We start from the raw sequence: 18,716 nt of genomic DNA, 5'->3' as shown, positions 1-18,716 counted from the left end.
AATCCTGGAATCTCCTCTCTGTCTCTCTGTCTCTCTGTCTCTCTGTCTCTCTGTCTCTCTGTCTCTCTCTCTCTCTCTCTCTCTCTCTCTCTCTCTCTCTGTCTCTCTCTCTCTCTCTCTGTCTCAGCCCTCGCCTCCATTACTTTTCCTACTAATGTTCTCACACACCAATCTCCAGACTTTACCCAAGCTTGCTAAAGTCCCATTTGACACCTCTTAGGGTGAAGGCCCTTCCCATTCCCCCCAAAAGATTGGGTGGTCTACCATTCAGAGGTTCCCAAACTTATTTGACTTACCACCCCTTTTTCAGAAAAAAATTACTGAGTCTCCCCCTGGAAATCTACTTTCATTAACCTTTTAATGTTTTTGTTTTGTTTTTTTAATTTGTCACCCGAGAGTACTACCACCCCTCTCCCATTGTTCCAGTGCCCCCCAAGGAGTGGTATTGCCCACTTTGGGGACTTGGGGACCCTAGATGATCCCTGGGTTGGAAGGCCCAAGAGAGGGGGTACCGTTATTAAAAGCGCTATTGGCAGTGGAGACTCCCTGTTTCTCAGATCTGAAGGGAGTGTAGAGGGCAGAAGCATCCTTGCCTCCTCCTCCCTGCCCTGACCCTGGCAGGAATGAGGCAGAACGAGGGAGTTCCCCTGGTGTGTCTTAGCCACTGGAAGAGGAGCTGACCCTGATGCTGCTTCAGGTGGAGGGCCAGCTGATGGGAGCTGAGATGTACCAGGGGCCCCATGGATTCAGGATAAGAGAAAGGCTATGGCCGCCAGTTTCTCTCCCCTCACCAAAGGAAAGGCTAATGAACTTTTAGCAGGGCCATCCATTTCTTTCCTGCCCCCATCTGATTTCTTCCCAGTTCTTGAGGATTTTTTCCTGCTTCGGACATTTTGGCCCAGCACCTGCTGCCTGGGGGATCTGCTACCCGATTTCTTGGAGGCCTGCCTTCTTGAGTTCTTGATGACCAGGGCAGCCGGACCTTAGGGCTTGAGGCCACCTGCCCCCTCCCCCCTTCCCACAGTAGGGAAGGCCCCTTCCCACAGAGCAGAGCAGACTTTATTGGTGTATACATCAGCTTCAGGCTGCTGAGCCTCCCCCTCCCACCCTCAACCCTCCTCGGGGCTGGGGCCAGCCTTTCTGGCTGCCATTGCCCCTCTCCGGGGCACTGGGGGACTGTGGCTCCTGGCCCAGCAGAGCAGTTCATAGGAAAACTTGGGGAGGCTAGCTTCCCATTACAGGGCGGGGGAGGGCAAGATCCATGGCACCCAATCTTTCCCATGGCATGTAAAGAGACGGTTCCCGGACCAAGGGCCTGGGAACCCCGTTCCCAGAGGGCCTGACCCTCCTCCTCATTAGCTTCGGGCCTGGTCGTAGGCCCCAACCATGCGTTTGATATGGCAAAGCTTGTCTCGAAGGCTCTGGGTCTCCAACTTCTTGCTTTGGTATTCCGGACTCTGGTGGGAGAGAGAAGGAAATGGGTAAAATGGCCAACTGATGGACCAGCCTCGGCGGGGGGGGCCCGCATCCTGCTCATGTCTCCTTTCCCCAAACCCCAGAAATACCTCCCACTGGGGAAGGGGAGCTCCAAGCAGCCCGAGCCTGACACCCTAGTACTTCCAGGGAGGGGACATGCCCACTTCCCTGGGGAAACAGGTGAGGGGCTGCCAGGGATAATCTTGGGCACCTTACCCTCTTCAAGTCCTTCAGCCGGTTGTACTCTTCTGCAACACCCTAGAGAGGAAGGAATGGGGGGCCCCTTCAGACTCCACCAGGAACCCCCCCGTCCCTCTATAATAGTTCACCTCTCATAACAATCCTGGGAGGTAGGTCATGTAAATGTTAGCCCCTTTGTGAATCTGTATCACCTGCTGGGCCCACTCGGCCACCCTGGCCATCTCTGGTCTAAGCCATGCTCGCCCACAAGACCAGCCTCCTCTCCCTGGAACTCTGACCTCCACCTCTGAGGCCCTGGCATCTGATGAGCTTTCCTCTTCTTTTACTTGGTTCAAAGCCCGCGATCCTGGTCATCTCCCATCTCCGAGCTGTGCCGCTGTGGACGCACCTGTAGCCCTACCTCCTTCCAACTCTTGGGTCATCTTCCCCCATTAGAACTGAAGGTCCTCGAAGGCTACAACTAACCTGCTCGTTTGTAGCAAAGTACTCAGCACATAGTAAGCATTTAACAGATTCTTTTCCCTTAATTTGATGGGTGAGGAAACTGAGCCTTTGAGAGATGAAGGGACCAACGTCCTGACTGTCCACAGCTCTTGCTATCACACCACGGTCTTCCTTGGGGCCTCATTCTTGCTTCGGCCCCCGTGGGATGTTGCTTATTAGGCCTGCCTGGTGGGCCGAGGGATCTGTCCACAGCCACAGTATTCTGACCTGGTGGGCAGAGGGTAGGGGGGACTCATCCCTGCTCTTTGGGAACCCTAGGTCTGAGGGGCTGCTCAGTGGGTCGGGAGAGGGAAGGGGCTTAGGTGGGAGAACAAAGGCCTCTTGTGAAGTGACACCAGGCCTGGGCAAACCAGTTCTCTGGGCAGCTAGGGGAGGGGCTGAGCTGGCAGCTTCCTGCTAAGGTCTTAGGGGAACAAGAGGAGGCAGGGCTGACACAGATAGTGCAGAGGAGAGGGCCTGAGGGTGGAGGTGAGAGGACCACCAAGGGTCTGGTCCCAGTCCTATCACTGTGGTGTTACCTGGAACCAAATCACTTCTCCTCTCTAGGACTCAGTTTCCCCAGCAGCAAAATAAAGGATTGGACTATATGGGAAGGGAGGGAAAAGAATATAGGCATTTATTAAGAGCCTACTATGTACCAGGCACTATGCTAAGTGCTTTGCAAGCATTATTTTAATTTGATCCTTAGATGGTTTCCGAGGTCCTCTCTGGTTTTGATATTCCATGTTCTATGTTCTGTGAGAGGTTTAGTGGGAGGAGCCCTGGATTCCATTAGGATCAGGAGAGACCTGGGATGGAATCCAGTCTTACTAGATGTTTGACCAAGGGCAAGTTATTTTTCTGAGCTTCAGTTTCCTCGTGCAAAATGGGGATATTGTGAAGAATGAAATAAGATAATGTATGTAAAGCACTGTAAAACAGCTGTACAAGTGCCAACTGACAAGAAGAAAGTGCCTTCTAGGAGCTCTGATATCCTGCGGTCTAAGAGCCCTCCCAGTCCTGACATTGTTCTCAGGGCCCTCCCAGCTTGGAAATTCTTTGTTCTAAGGTTCTTCTCAGCTCTAACATCAGTGTTCTAAGGGCCCTCCCAGCCCTGATATTCTGTGTTCTAAGGGCCCTCCCAGCTCTGACATTCAGTATTCTAAGGGCCCTCCCACCTCTGATATTCTGTGTTCCAAGAGCCCTCCCAGCCTTGACATTCTCTATTCCAAGGAATCTCTCTCCAGCTTTGACATCCTCTATTCAAAATCTCCTTTAGAATCTACAGTTCCAGGGGCAGCTAGGTGGCCCAGTGGATAGAACACTGGCCCTGGAGTCAGGAGGACCTGAGTTCAAATTTGACCTCAGGCACATAATACTTCCTAGCTGTGTGACCCTGGGGCAAGTCACTTAACCCCAATTGCTTCACTGAAAAAAAACCCTACAGTTCCCTATTCTAAGATATTAGAAGAACCCTTGGGATAGCCTCTAGCCTGGGATGTGTAGGACGTACTTTCAGCTGCAGAGAGAATGAAATGATGGCTGGTCCCCTTGACCTCCAGCCCCTGTCCTGTCCTACCCATTCTGTTCCCTGTTCCCCGTGGCCTTCACCTGGTAGCGTAAGCTGCCTTCCGGGAGGCAGTCCAGCTCGTGACTAAGCTGCCTGAGCTGAGCTCCAATGTCGTCCATCTCCAAACACAGAGCTTTGTACCGCTGAAGGTCACTGTTGAACTCTGCCTTGTACGTCTGGCGGATGGCATCGGAGATGATAGGTGGGTAGAGGCTGCAAGCAGGGCAAGGGGGTGTGGGTACTGGCTGGGGCGGGAGGAGTTTTGGAGCCTGGGGCTCTACTTTGCTCCTTCCTCCTCTCCCTGGCTTCCCAGGCATTTGCATACCCGTATATCCTGCAGGTCTAGGTGCCCATATGCCAATAAGGGACAGCCAATGGCTACCAGGCTCTGAGGAACACCTAGGTCGGTATTCTCTTATCAATGGCATGGAGGTCTACACAGAGCCTCGGGGGAGGGGAAGGAACCTCCCCATCCTGTGACCTCTCTCAGGGGAAGTACCTCTGGATGCTAGGGGACTGTGGATAAGCCTCTTGGGGGCCCACAGCCCAGGCCTCACCTGGCCCAGTCATCCCGGTTCCGCTCTTCACTGGATTCTGCTGCTGTGGTATAATCTGTCTCATACTGCGCTTCCTCCAGGCCTGTTGGACGGATTCTTTGGCGCTGGCCCTGCCTGGCGGGGGGCTGACTCACAGGCCCTTTGTCTTTTTCTTCTGGAGGATTGGGCCCTGCAGGAGGTGGGGGACTGGGAGAAGGGTCAGAGAATGCTGAGTTCTTGTGCCCAAGTTGTGGATTGTGGGAGGGGGGAGAGGTTCTGGCCTCTAAAGTGCCCACCCCCAAGGAGCCCATGCCCACCTATGGATGGAAGGGGTTGGGTGGCCATAGCCATTCTCCTGGGCTGGCAGGAAAGCACTGGTCAGGGGACTGGTGGGCTTCTCTGAGTATGCCAATGTGGCGATCTCATCCTGAGTGCCTGCATCACCAGATACGTTCTTCACCTAGGAACAATAAAAGCATAAGAGCTCCCATTTTGATGATTCTTTAGAATTTTAAAAGCCCTATCCTCTTAATAACCCTCTAGCTGTTACTATGCCCATTTCACAGTAGGGCACATTGAGGCCCAGAGGAGTTAAGCCATAGAATCATAAAATGCCAGAACCAGAAGGGATCTTAGAACCCAGAACTACAAACATAGAACATAGGAGCTAGAAGAGATCCTAGAAAGAAGAATGTCAGAGCTGAGGGGGAGCTTAGAGATTGTTTTCCTTCATTTTGCTGGCGAGGAAACACAGTAAAAAGAAATGACTTGCTCAAATCTTGCAACTAGTCCTTGAGGGCAGAACTTGGACCTTGTGACTCCAAATTCAGGGTTCTAGTAATGCCCCTTTGGTAGCCAGGCAAGGGGATGCATGGGGATTTGGCTCTTTGGGGTGAGGCTTGCAGGTTCCTGTCTGGGTGGGTATAACAGCCCCTGGCAGATGAGTCATAACTGAGCCAGGCTGAGAAGAGCAGGCGGCACTGAGTGCTTGGGGGCAGAAGACCGGTCTATATCACCTCTGAGATCCCTTCCAACCCTAAGAGGGTGCGAGTCTGAGAGCTGTGGCCAGTAAGAGGGGGGATAATCCTCAGGCCTTAGACGTGGCACTGTGTGCCCGTGGGATGTTTCTGTGAGGGGTGGGGCAGAATTGACTTCATACTCCCCTGGTCAAGGACCCATCTGGGGCACTGAGTCAGTCCCAGCTCCTCCAGGCCCTTCTCCCCTGGCTTTTGCCTCCTTCTTCCTGACTGTCTCAAGGATTTGAGTCCTCCTGAAGGAAGGTTAATGATTGCCCCTCCTTGGAGAGCAGGGGGAGAGGGTAAGATTAAGGGCCCCAGAAAGGCAGTATGGTCTGGCAGAAAGAATGCTGGATTTGGAGACTGGGGCCCAGTCCCTGCTCTGACAGTTGCTACCTAAGTGAGCCTGAGGAAGTCAACTCCTGTCTCAGTTTCTTTGTTTGTGAAAGGGGTCTAAGAACGATAAAGCTTCTAGGCTGGAAGGGAATTGTGGGTCAAGCAATTTGTGAACTGTCCTATAAATATGTGTGAGGGGGAGGGGAGTTCTATCAGTGATACCTCCTCTGGTCCTCTCTCCTTCAGATCTTTCTCTTTCCTCCTTCCTCTCTGCACTATGTCCCAACCCCCAGCCCCACTCCAAACCATAAACCTTAGATTTCAATCACCCCTCCCCCACCTTTTAAAAAACACATCCTGGGTTTACTTGAATTCAGAGACACATGAAGGACATGACAGTCCTTGCTCCCCTCCCTATGTGTACTTTTAAAATTCTCCCAGGAGGAAACATCGCTTCCGGGTACGGGTAAAGCCTTGGTTACACAAAGCACAAAGAGTCTGTCGGAAAAGACCTCAAATGCAGTGGAGTCTGTGTCTTTATCATTTAGGGATCCTGACTTCTGGAGTGCTGTCTCCAGTTCTCTGCTCCCCAATCTCTGCTTTCAATCTTCCTCATTTAGTAGAAGAGGAAACACCTCCACCTTTGCCTAGAGAGGTTAAATGACTTATCCAAAGTCACACAGTGACAGCCAGTAGGTGGCAGCGTTCACATTTGAACCCAGACTCTCTAGCCGCTGAGTTGCGTGATCTCCCTGCTCTCTGACCACAGCAGATTTATTTCCTCCCTACTCCATGTAATAAATAAAAGCAGCTTCTGTTTCTATAGTCCTTTAAGGTTGGCCAGGTGTTATATTTATTTGTCCTTCATAAAGATCCTTTGAGGCAGGTAGCAGAGCTATTATTATCCCCATTTTACAGCTGAGGAAACTGAGGCTTGATGAGGCAAAGAACTTGCCCAAGATTGAACAGAGAGGGAGTGTTGGGGTTGGGACTCAAACTGAAGTCTTCTGATTCTATGGACCCCCCTTCTTTTTGCAGTGAGAACTCTGCAAAAAAGTGTATCTGAAGTGAGGGGAATGGGGTTGGAAATCCTGATTCTTGTCACTTACTAGCTCTGTGACTTTAATCAATCCCCATAACTTTTCTGGGCTTCAGTTTCCTCAATTGTAAGTCGAGAGGGTCAGAATAGATGACTTCTACTGCCCTTCCCAGCTCTAAAATTTATGATCCTCTGATCCCTCTGCTTCTCCAAATTCTTCCAAGGCCAGCCTCCTCCAGGAAGCCTCTGTGACCTCTTGGCTCCACCTCTGACATCCTACAGCTCTGGGTTAGAAGCTCACCCCTTCATCCTCCATCACACACTGAGTTCCTATGTTGTATGTGAGTTCCATTGTCTCCTCAGGGATAAGACATCCCTCTTCCCTGCCCCCACCACTCCAGGTCATAGCACTGGGTCTCTGAGGAGATTGGGGACATCTGGGTGGATTGACCTGATCTCTGTCTTCAGGCTGCCCTGTGGAAGTGGGAGCAGACTTACTCTGTCCTTTCTCCCTACCCCCGGGGAGCCATGACCCATGAGTGGGAGCTACGGGAAAGCATCGCTAGGCTTGCTAAGCAGAAGAGCCTCCTAAACAATTAGAGCTGTCCAAAAATGGAGTGGGCTGCTTTTGCATGTGGTAATCTCCCTCTCCCAGGACGGCCACTTGTTAGGGGCGTTGTCCAGAGCATTCCTGGACAACGCCTCTCCTCTCGGAGCAATCTGGGACTACTTGGCTCTGAGAGGCTGTCTGCCTGCAAGTGGGGGCTCCCCAAGCATGTGTCCCCTCCCCAGCTCACTCCCACCCCATGTCGGGAGATGAGGGCTCTCAAGGGCCAGGCAGCATGACAGCAACATGCCACACCTTTACCTGCTTCTTCCTCTAGCTCTGCCCCCTGGCCAGCTGACCAGTTCTAGGTTAATCATTTTCCATACAGAAACTCAGGCTATCTTGAGCAAACAGGGAATGGAGGGGTGGGACCCATGTGGACAGGCCTGGGACCCTGGCACCGAGCTCTCCACTGAGGTTGGCTGGCACCGAAGCCAAAGCAGGCGAATTGGCTCCGGGGGGAGGAATGTGGAAGGTACCTTTTCTCTATGGAGACAGTGTGGCAAGAACCAATAAAGAGCTGGTCTTGGATCCATCAAAAGACCTGGATTCAAGTTCTGACATCTATTGGCTTTGTGACCCTGGGCAAATCATTTAACTTCTCAGCACCCTAGGCAACAATCTGGGACTAAAGTTAAGAACCTGTGTTGGTATAGGGAGTCTCCCCCATTTGGGAGTTCCCTATATCCATGAAGTCACAGAGCCTGGTCCTATTCTTAGGATATTGCTCATAATTGCTAGCATTTGTGTAGCAAAGCAAATGACAAATATGATTTCATTCGAGCCTCATAACAGCCCTGGAGGGGAGGTGCTATTATTTCTCCCACTTTGCAGATGAGGAAACTGAGGCAGACAGTGGTTAAGAGACTCGCCCAAGGTCATACAGCTAGTAAATGTCTGAGGCTGGATTTGAACTCAGGTCTTCGTGAACCCAGTTCAAACTCTATACATTGTACCATCTCACTTACCTTATTACCTCTTCTTATTATTATTATTACCTCCATCCTGAGGCAGGTAAGTACATTCTCACCCCCCACCCCCATTTTTGCAGATGAGGAAACCGAAGCATGGAAAAGAAAAATGATTTGCTCAAGATTATACAGCTAATAAGTGGGGGAAGATAAGGGCTTGGGACCCAGATCTGATTGGAATAGAGAAAAGAACATTAGTCTCAGTAGTAGATCTGGGTTCAACTCATGGCTGAAACATTTATGATCTGTATGACTCTGGGCAAATCACTTGACTTCTCTGATGAGATCCCTCCAGCCTGCTTACCCAATCCACACTGGAACAACCTCCCCTCAGCCTGCTTACCCACTCCTCCACACTGGCCCCCCCTGCCCAGATTGCTTACCCATTCCTCCATACTACCTCCCACTCCCAGCCTGCTTACCCATTCCTCCACACTGCCCCTCCACCCCCAGCCTGCTTACCCACTCCTCCACACTGGCCCCCCTGCCCAGCCCTGCTTACCCACTCCTCCACACTGGCCCCCCACCCCCAGCCTGCTTACCCACTCCTCCACACTGGCCCCCCTGCCCAGCCCTGCTTACCCACTCCTCCACACTGCCCCCCCACACCCAGCCTGCTTACCCACTCCTCCACACTAGAACAACCTCCCCTCAGCCTGCTTACCTACTCCTCCACACTGGCCCCAACCCCCAGCCTGCTTACCCATGCCTCCATACTGGACCCCCCTCCCCCCCCCCCAGCCTGCTTACCCACTCCTCCACATTGGGACCCTCTGCTGTAGCCAGGGGCTTGTCCCAGAAGATATTGGGCTTCCCATACTTCCATATCTTGTGACGGGTCTTCTGGGCAAAGTAACAGATGACACAGAAGAGGACCACGGTGAGGAAGCCACAGACGATGGCCACGGCCTGGGGAAGGGGGGAGGAGGAACACAGGCTCAGAAATGGAGCCACCCTCTGGACTTCGAAGCATGCGGCTGGTCCTTGTTAGAGATGGCAGACACGCACTCTGGGGCTGGAACGGGCAAATCTCCTTCAGACTCCCCATCTCCAGGCTCCCACTTTCACTTGCTGGCACCCAGGGAGCTCTCATCATTTCCCACCTGGCTACTTTCCTGGCCTTTATCATCTCCAGAAACTCATCATTCTGTAAGATGAAATCAACTCAGAAACTCCCATCTCCTCAGATGATTTCCCACCTCAGCTGAATGCCTTCCTCAGGCACCACATCCCCCTGGGGCTGCCAGGGAACCCCTCCCGGAGTCCAGCTTATGGCTTTCTTTGTATCCTCACTGCATATCACAGTGCCTGGCACATAATAGCCATTTAATATGTGTTTATTGACTGACTCTGATTTTGACTTGGCCTAGAAGCTCTGGCTTCTCTCTGGGGCCTGAAATTTCTCACACAAAAGGCCATACTGTGTGGCTCCTGGAGAATATGTAGGGTCCCTAGCGATGAGAAGGAAGGACAGAGAGGCAGACCACATGAGCAGGTCTGTGGCTCTGGAAAGTACAAGGAGATCTTGGGAATGGGTGAATTTCATGGAGGAAGATTTTAGGAATGAGAGAATTTCAAGGAGGTCTGGTAGGAGCCCCCAGTTATGGGAAAGGGAGATGTGGGAGGGGATTTTTGTGTTGGGTCACAAGGTTCTGGAAGGTAGAGACTTCACCTTCAACATAATTACCATAGCTGTAATAATAACAACAATAATAGCCAAGACTTATATAGTGACTTAAAGTTTGCAAAGCACTTTGTGGACTTTAGCTCATTGGATACTCCCGACAGCCTTGTGAGGTAAACGTATAGCTATTTTACTCCTGTTTTACAGATGAAGAAACTGAGGCTTAGAGAGATTAAAGTGACTTGCTTCTGGTCACAGAATTCAAACCCAGTTCTCTTCTGTCTCTAAGTCTGGCATATTGGATTAGACATTGGCCGTCAAGAGAACTTGGGTTCAGATCCTGCCTCAGACACTTACTATGTGGCCTTGAGATAGAACTCTTTGTGCCTCAGTTTCCTCATCTGTAAATGACTCTGCTTCCTTCCAGCTCTAAATCTATAATCCTATGAGCGATGCTGCCATGCCCACCGCCATTACTCTTGTCATTATCACTCTTATCATCTCCATCATTGTCATGCCCATCATGACCACTACCTCTGCCATCTTCCTTCTCATCACCAGCAGCAGCAGCATCACCATCATCTTCTCCCTCCTCCTCATCTTCCTCAACATCACTGTCTCTATCACCATCCTCCTCACAGCCACCATCATCCCAACACTACCATGTCTATCATCACCATTACAGTCCCCGTCACCGTCTTATCTCTGTCACGATTACCATCACCACCACCATTCTTGCCACATCATCGGCACCATTGTTATCTATGCTGTGGTTTTCAGCTCCGATTCAGAGGTTTTCCAGCAGTCTTCTAGACCAAACCCTTTGTTTCGCAGCTGAGATTTACCTGATTTTCACAATTCAGAAGAGAGCTGTCACACTGATAGACATTTCTGTACCAGCAACAGATCACCATAATGTACTTGGATGATAGGGACAACGTTCTTATAGTGTGCTGATATCAGATTCACCCATGCACACGGAATAAGCACATAATAAGAGTGATGACTGGGCTTTGTACACCTGTCATCTAATCAAGAGATTCCTATCTCACTTGTGGGTAATTAGGATGGCTGTGGCTAATGTCTATGTTTTAGCATGTTAAGTTCAGATTGAGTGAGATAGAAAAGTCTCCCAAGAACTGTCATTAGAATGCCAACTCTATTAATATAATAATGTTATCATTAATTGTTAAAATATATTATTAATGTGGCATTGTAATAGTAATCATAATAATTACTATTATTAACATAATAATAGTAACTTAATAGTAACTCACATTTCTATGACATTTAAGGTGATATGACTTGCCCTGGGCCAGAATGAGGATTTGACCCAAATTCCAAGCCCTTTTGAGACTATATACCACAATGCCTCATCTCTCTTGACAAAGGAATCTCACAGTCACTTGCATTTGCAGCATTAAAAAGCAGGAGCGATGGGTCTCCCCATTTATAGATAGGACAATGGAGGTCTGGAGAGAGTCCGCAAATGGCTGGAAGTCGCATAGTAGAAGTTATGGGGCCATTTAACAAAGGAGGACCAACTGATGGAACTGAACAGAAGAAGGTTTTCAAGGAAGAAAGGTGGAAAAAGACCATTGTCTTCAGATAACTGACAAGCTGTCATGTGGATAAGGGATTATTGATAGATGGCCTTCACAACAGCAGCACAGGAAGGTCAAGAACGTCACTGGATGGAGCACTGGGCCTGGAATCAGGATAATCTGAGTTCAAATCCATCTTCAGACCTTTACTAGCTATGTGACTCTGGGCAAGGTACTTAGCCTCTATCTGCCTTAATTTCCTCTTTAAACAGGGAAAATAATATCACTTACCTCCCCAAGTTGTAAAGATTAAATGAGATAATATTTATAAAATGCTTAGCACAGTGCCTGGCACATAATAGTCGCTTTATAAATACTTTTTTCATCCCTTCCTTAAGTGAGTTGCCCCGGGTCACACAGCTAATAAGTGTCTGAGTGTTTCGGTCTTCCTGACTCCCAGTTCTAAGCTCTGTTCACTGCCCACTGCCCCACCGAGTTCCCTTCTAGTTGTGCTGTGGGATTCTGAGATTGTATGATCTTCTTGTGACTCTTACCTCTTGGGGGTCCACCATGCAGTAGTGGTAGAGGTACTGGTTCACAATGCCCCCTGCCACTGGTGACATCATTTGGTTGCAGAGTATCAACATCTGGTTGTAGTAGAGACTCCCAGAGCTGGACCCCAGCCCTGCCCGGGGGTTCACCCCGACCACGTAGACAATGGAGGCGATGAGCATCACAAACGCCAGCAGGCCGCTGAGCACGGTGACCAGCAGGTAGAAGCGGCGAGAACGAGCACTTGCTCCTTTGGACAGGCTAGCTATGACCAGCCCGAGGGTCACCAGGAAGCAGAGCACGGCCATGGCGATCATAAAACCGTTGGCCGCCCGTAGGTTGGTCAGGCCACCATAATAGCCACCATAGCCACCATAGCCACCATAGTAGCCATTGTAGTAGCTTCCCAGGCCACCCCCATAGCCCAGGAGGCCACTGCCACTGCCATAGTAGTCCCAGGCTAAGGTGGAGGCCACACAGGCAAAAATAATCAAACACAGGATGATCACAAATCCCTGCAGGATGCGGACGATACCTGGGGGGGACCGCCACCGGTAGAAATGCTGGGGAGGGACATCTGCCAGGTAGAAGGAGCCAGGAGGGCCCGAGGGAGGTGGGTAGTCATAGCGGGAACTGGGGTGGCCATAGCCCGTGTAAGACCTTTTCTCGTACATCGTGGGCAGGGGGTTACCTGGAACATAGCATACAGATCCCATTATCCCCTTTATATTCCAACATCACTCCCAGCTCTGACATTCCCTGTTCCAAGATCCCTTTCAGTTCTGACATGATATGTTCTGAGGTCTCTTCCAGCTCTGATATTCCATATTCTAAGAGCCCCTCCATCTCTGACATTCCATGTTTTACTCTGTGTCCCGGCTCTGACATTTCTGTTCTCAGAATCTCTTCAACTCTTATATTCTGTCTTCTATGGTTTTTTCTCAGCTCTAACAGTCTATGTTTTATGTTCTAAGGTCCCTCCCAGTTCTGACATTCTTAGATCCCTCCCAGTGCCGACACTCTATATACAGTGATTTTATGACCTGACACCTGTTAGGAGACCGGCTCCAGCACCTTCTCAATCTCCATCCCTCTAAGCAAGGAGAAAGAGAAATAAGGCTAACAGAGAAAATCTGGAAATCATGGGCTCTTGGGAGTTTCTGAGGGGCCTGAATTCAAGTTTCTTAGACACTGAAAAACTCTGTGTCTCAACCCTTCTCTGATGGGTGGCTGGGGAGAGGAGACTGCCACTCAGAGACACCCTTGCTCCTAGCTTCCCTTTACCCCATAGGCCACCTCCCTCCCTTCTATGGTCTCTGTGCCTCTCCTGCCCCATTCACCTCAAACCAGGACATTTGCCTGGTCCCCAAGCCGCTTTCTGCCTTTCCCCTGCTAGCACAGACTCCTGCCTAGGTTCAACCAACTCTAGGTCCTTGCTAATCCCTGGATATTGCTCTGAGGTCTCCTGTGGGGACAGAACCGTTTACCTGAGCTCGGTGCCCGCCTGCCCAGGCTCTGCCTGGCTGCCTCCTCTCTCCAGGGATCCGCTTCCAGGCTCCCAGAGCCAGCTCTGCTAGTTGTCCTAACGTGGCGTGTCCCTGCCTTCCCCTTCACTGGCCGCCTATGGGAAAGGTGAACGATGGGGCTCTTGGAGTAGGGAGGGGATGCCGAAACCTAAGGGGTGGGGTCCCCTGGCTCCCCTGGGCAGCCTTGGCCTGCCCTCCCTCTTTGTCCCTGGAAAAATGGCTGCAGGGATTAATCATTAGTAGATACACAAAGGCTCAGGAAAGGAGAAAAACCACAGGCTTGGCCCACGCTGGCCAAGGCTGTGCTGGGCGGGAGCATGGGCTGGCTGGGAGAGGCAGGCGGGCAGCTCTTGGTGGGGACACACAGGTTCCTCTTTGGGACTTGGCCAGCCTGGGCAGCTTAACCCCTTCTCTTCCAGACGATCTCTGGGAAGAGACAGCAACTTGGTCAGAGAGCTGGCCGGGGTCAGAAGAGGGCCAGTCCCCTGCTCAGGCAGCTCCCTCTTTTTCCTTTCCCTGCGCAAAGGTTGCAGCAAAAGGGCCTGTGTTGAGAAGACAGGCAGAACTTAGAGGTCCCTCATTCTGGCATGGGAGAGGGGTGGAGGGATGGCTGGAGCCCCTTCCAGCTCCGAGGGGTTCTGACCGGGATGTGATCCCAAGTGTGAGCTTCCTTAAGACTTCCTGGCTTAGGGAACAGGAAACATCCTCACCAAATAGTGTTTTGTGGGCTAAAACCTTCCTCCTCCAGGAAGGCTTTACCATTACCCTCCCCATCCCCGACCCTCAACTCTCTTCCCCTGTTACCCCAAGTATTCTCAGCACAAAGGGACACAGCACAAATTGATTTCCTCTGGTTTAGTCCAGGGCTCTAGGGCAGGCTCCTCCTCAAGCCAGGATGAGGACAGGGACTGTGTTTCCTTCAAACTAGGGACTCCCTGAAAAAAAGGGCAATGACTGCCCCGCCCTTACTTAGTGTTCACTCTTTTTTATTATATATTTTGTTTTTTTAAAGAATGTTTTTATTTTACCTTTTTCTCAATTATGTGTAAAAACAACTTTTGACATTTGTTTTTCATAAATTTTGAGTTTCCAATTTCCCTCTGTCTCCCCTCTCCCCTCGTTGAGAAGGCAAACACTTTGATATAGATTATACATGTTTAATCATTCAAAACATATTTCCATATTAGCCAAGTTGCAGAACACAGACCAAAAAGAAAAAAAAAACACAGGAAAAATAAAGTTTAAAAAAATGTATATGCTTTCATCTGCATTCAGACTCCATCAGTTGTTTCTCTGGAGGTGGATAGCATTTTCCATCCCAAGTCCTTCAGAATTGCCTTGGATTGTTATATTGCTGAGAATAGCTAAGTCATTCACAGCTGATCATCATACAATGTTGCTGTTACTATGTACAATGTTCTCTTGGTTCTGCTTACTTTACTTTGTATCAGTTCATATAAGTCTTCCCAAATTTTGCTGAAACTATCCAGCTTGTCATTTTTTATAGCACAATAGTAATCCATAATAATCATATACCACAACTTATTCAGCCATTCCTCAACTGATGGGCATCCCCTTAGTTTCAAATTCTTTGCCACCACAAAAAGAGCTGCTATAAATATTTTTGCACATCTGGAACCTTTTCCTTTTTCTTTGATGTCTTTGGGATATAGACCTGGTAGTGGTATTGCTGTGTCAAAGGTTAGGCACAATTTTATAGTCCTTTGGGCATAATTCCAAATTTGAGCTCTTCCTCTTACTGTGAAGGACCGTATTGTCCCCTCAAACCAGGGCTCTCTAAGGGCAACAGTCATATTTTTCCCCCAGATCCTGAGTACGGAGACAATGTCTCAAACTGGGAGCTGCCACTCCTGAGAAGATGCCCTTTGTCTGCTTCTCAAATTACAGACTGCCCACTCAGGGGCTCCCTGAAGGGAGGGACTAGGTCACCTCTCTCAATGGGGACTCCCCATGGTCAGGGCCACATATATTAAGGCCTGGATGGCTTCCCTTTCAGGGATATTTTATGCAAAGATATTCTTTTCCCACCCCCATTGACAATTTTCCTTATTTCCTAGCTCCATGAATTTTATTAATATAAAAACTGTTAAAATTTTATGCCATTGAAATTATCCATCTTCTCTTTTATGATCACTTCTACCCCTTGTTTGATTTAGAACTCTCCACCTATTTATGAAAAGTATTCATTCTCTGTTCATCTTGTTCTGATGTGGCCTATTATATGTGAAGTCATCTATCCATTTGGACCTTACTATGTCACCCATATAGTGTAAAAGGCTGTTCGAAACCCATTTTCTGCCAAGCTGCTTTCCAATTTTTCCAGATGTTCATGCTGAATAGAGAGTTCTTCCTCTAAGAGTTTTCATTCTTGAGTTTACTGAAGACCAGATGACCTCATGTAGGAAACCCAAAGAGGTTATTTACCCAGATTAAGGCCAGTCTTCCTAGCAAAGACCGGCTTCTTCCTGGGGTGTAGGAGTGGAGAAGGGATATGGAAAGAGTTCAGAGTCTCAGCTGAGATGACTCTGCACCTATTGGCCATCTTTTCTGCTTTCACTCCAAAATGACTTTCCACTTTTTCTGTCCTCACTCTCAAGCCCTTTGTGAGCATGATATTTTCTCTCCAATGCATCCTCTCAGGAGATGGCAAGAATTTAAATCAGAACTTAGAACCTCGAAGTCATCTGGGGCAGCTTAGGAAAGGTAGGGTCAGCTCTTCTTAGGTCGAAGCTTTGACTCAGCGTGAGGTATGATACTGGTTCATGTCCAGCACAGAGTGGGAAATGGGGGAAGGAGCTATGTAAAGTGAAGAAAGGGGAGGAAGGGCAAGGTGCCAAGCACCCAGGGATGGATTCTCCATTGGTTGCCTTCTCTAGTCTAGGAAATTTCCAAAACGTTGAACCTACCTACAATCTGGAATATATATAAAAATACATTTTAGCAGGAAAAATTCAAATTTCTCTACTAAATTGAAGAATTAGGTTTTAGTTTCTCTAACCTCTCCCTCTGCCCACCCTGCCCCTTCCCTTTTTTCTCAGTTTGATGGGGGACTAGAGAAGTCAGGCAACTCTCCCAAGGTCACACAGTATTGATGGCATCCCCCACTCACTTCCACCTACACCAAACGATCTCCAAGCTGCTGCTTCCCTCCTCAATCCTGGAATAACTTCTTTTCCCTGCCCTCTCCTCTTGTTCCCTCCCCAAGGCTCAATTATATTCGATCTCCTTTAGGGAGTTTTAAAATTGTTTTCTTTTTTTTCATTATTACTCCAGGAACCTTTCCATGACAACCATGACTCACACTGACCTCTCCACTCACTTGATGTATAGCATTTACCAGCTGAATATTTGGTTCTTTAGAGTGATGGGAACATAGCAGACAGAATGTCAGAGCTGGAAGATACTTTAGTAGTTATTATACCTAATTACTCAAGTAGACCTATGATCTCATCCATCACTTTGGGTGTTGCCTCCAGTGATGCAGACCGCCACCTGCTTACGTCTGCCCATCTCATGGGGGACTCTTGTCCAAATCTTACCCTAAGTTTGTTCCAAGGGGTCCAGTCAATTTGCTGGCTTTCTGCCTATCATTCCTTGCCCTCATTATGTGACCAGGCTATCTTCTTTTTTTTTTTTTATCATACACTTCCTTGAATGACAATCTTTATTTTTGTTCTTTAAAGTTCCTCATTGGTTAGACATTGCAGCCTGCTTATTTGACACCACGTTCCTCTCCATGGCTCTCTATATAACTAATATTCATTTTCAGTTCTTTAGAGAACATGTTTCATGTCTCACAGTCATATAGCTAAGTAGAAAACTGGCATTAAAAAGATAGGTCTTTGTTTCCTGGAGAAGTTTGGGTCATTACAAGAGCTTCACAATTTCCTGAAGAGAGTCCAGTCCATCCTCCTGCTTTGTTTAATTCTGGGCCTAACTTGTCTGTCTGTCTGTATATATGTATGTATATACATACGTATACTCTATATGTATACACATATATCTATATGTACATATCCATGTGTATGCATGCATCCCATATTACACATGTACACACATAGCTATATGTATATATACATATCTATATGTATTCCAAGTAAGCATTGTATATACATGTATATACGTACACATACACACATGTACACATATATACATGTACACATGTACACATATACATATACACATGCACGCATGCACACACACATATATACACACATGTACATATATACATATACATATCATGTATACTGATATATAAGCTGTGATCCATCCAACTGTGTGTCATCATCTTGGCAATAGATATTACTTTGTTTTTCTTGTGTTGATGGCTAGGTCAAATTTTTTTCAGTGATTACGAACCTCTTTCAGGAGGCTCTGCAACGTTGCAGGTCTTGATGTAACCAGAATGATGTCATCTTCCAACTCCTCTTAATTTTAATACCTTCTCTCTGTTAATTATTTCCTATTTATACTGTATATAGCTTCTTTGTACATATTTGCTTGCTTGTTGCCTCCCCTGTTAGATTTGAGCTCCTTGAGGGAAGGGACTGTTTTTTTGCCTCTTTTTGTGTCCTAAGTATTTAGTACAATGGCTTGCACATTATTATTGTTCAGTCATTTAGTCATGTCTGATTCCTCATGACCTCTTGGGGTTTTCTTGGCAAAGACACTGGAGTAGTCTGCCATTTCCTTTCCCATCTCATTTTACAGATGAGGAAACGGAGACAAACAGTTAAGTGACTTTTGCAGGGTCACACAGCTTGTAAGTGTCTGAGACCAGATTTGAATTCAAGTCTTCCTGACTTCAGACTTGTCACTCTACCCACTATGCCACCTAGCTGCCTCACACAGTAGGTGCTTAATAAATGGGTTTTTTTTTGGACTCACTTTAAATAGGAGCCTCTGGAAGATCTTACCTTGGGAAATCCCTCTTCAGTTGAATCCTGCACTGTTCCATCACAGTGACACCTTTAGCAATTACTTCTCCCTGTTTTATGCCTCATCTGATATTTATGATCAGAGGATCACTAAGCAAGGTAATCTCTGTTATATCTTTCAAGGAATATTTAATAATTTTGATGTCTGGAAGGAAAGCATCTGGAAAAGGAACCTTTAAGGTGGTGTTTAGCTCCATCAAATCAAATCCTATAAAAATATAATCAATAAATATTAAGTTTAATGGGTATCCTATATTTCGTACATATTCTAAGCAAT

General features: G+C 48.2%; 1 protein-coding gene across 2 annotated transcripts; it reads right to left on the bottom strand.

Moving 5' to 3' along the window:
- Positions 1–1,041: 1,041 nt before the first annotated feature.
- Positions 1,042–13,838, bottom strand: LOC110196112 (occludin). Of its 2 annotated transcripts, XM_020969205.2 has the most exons (8): positions 13,443–13,820; positions 11,958–12,646; positions 8,986–9,144; positions 4,584–4,726; positions 4,288–4,473; positions 3,772–3,943; positions 1,693–1,734; positions 1,042–1,457 (listed from the first exon to the last, which is right to left on the bottom strand). In XM_020969205.2, exons 2-8 carry the CDS (start codon positions 12,627–12,629, stop codon positions 1,356–1,358), a joined length of 1,476 nt encoding a protein of 491 aa, XP_020824864.1. In that variant the 5' UTR covers positions 12,630–12,646; positions 13,443–13,820; the 3' UTR covers positions 1,042–1,355. The 2 variants fall into 2 exon arrangements, with proteins under 2 accessions (XP_020824864.1, XP_020824865.1); XM_020969206.2 differs by lacking the exon at positions 3,772–3,943 and having other exon boundaries at positions 1,369–1,457; positions 13,443–13,838.
- Between the last annotated feature and the right edge of the window lie 4,878 nt (positions 13,839–18,716).

The sequence above is a fragment of the Phascolarctos cinereus genome, unplaced genomic scaffold (genome assembly GCF_003287225.1).
Source record: "Phascolarctos cinereus isolate Bilbo 61053 unplaced genomic scaffold, phaCin_HiC Scaffold_4;HRSCAF=312, whole genome shotgun sequence".
NCBI lineage: Eukaryota > Metazoa > Chordata > Mammalia > Diprotodontia > Phascolarctidae > Phascolarctos > Phascolarctos cinereus.
The sequence above is the reverse complement of the archived record's forward strand: the minus strand, read 5'-3'. Positions and strand labels throughout refer to the sequence as shown.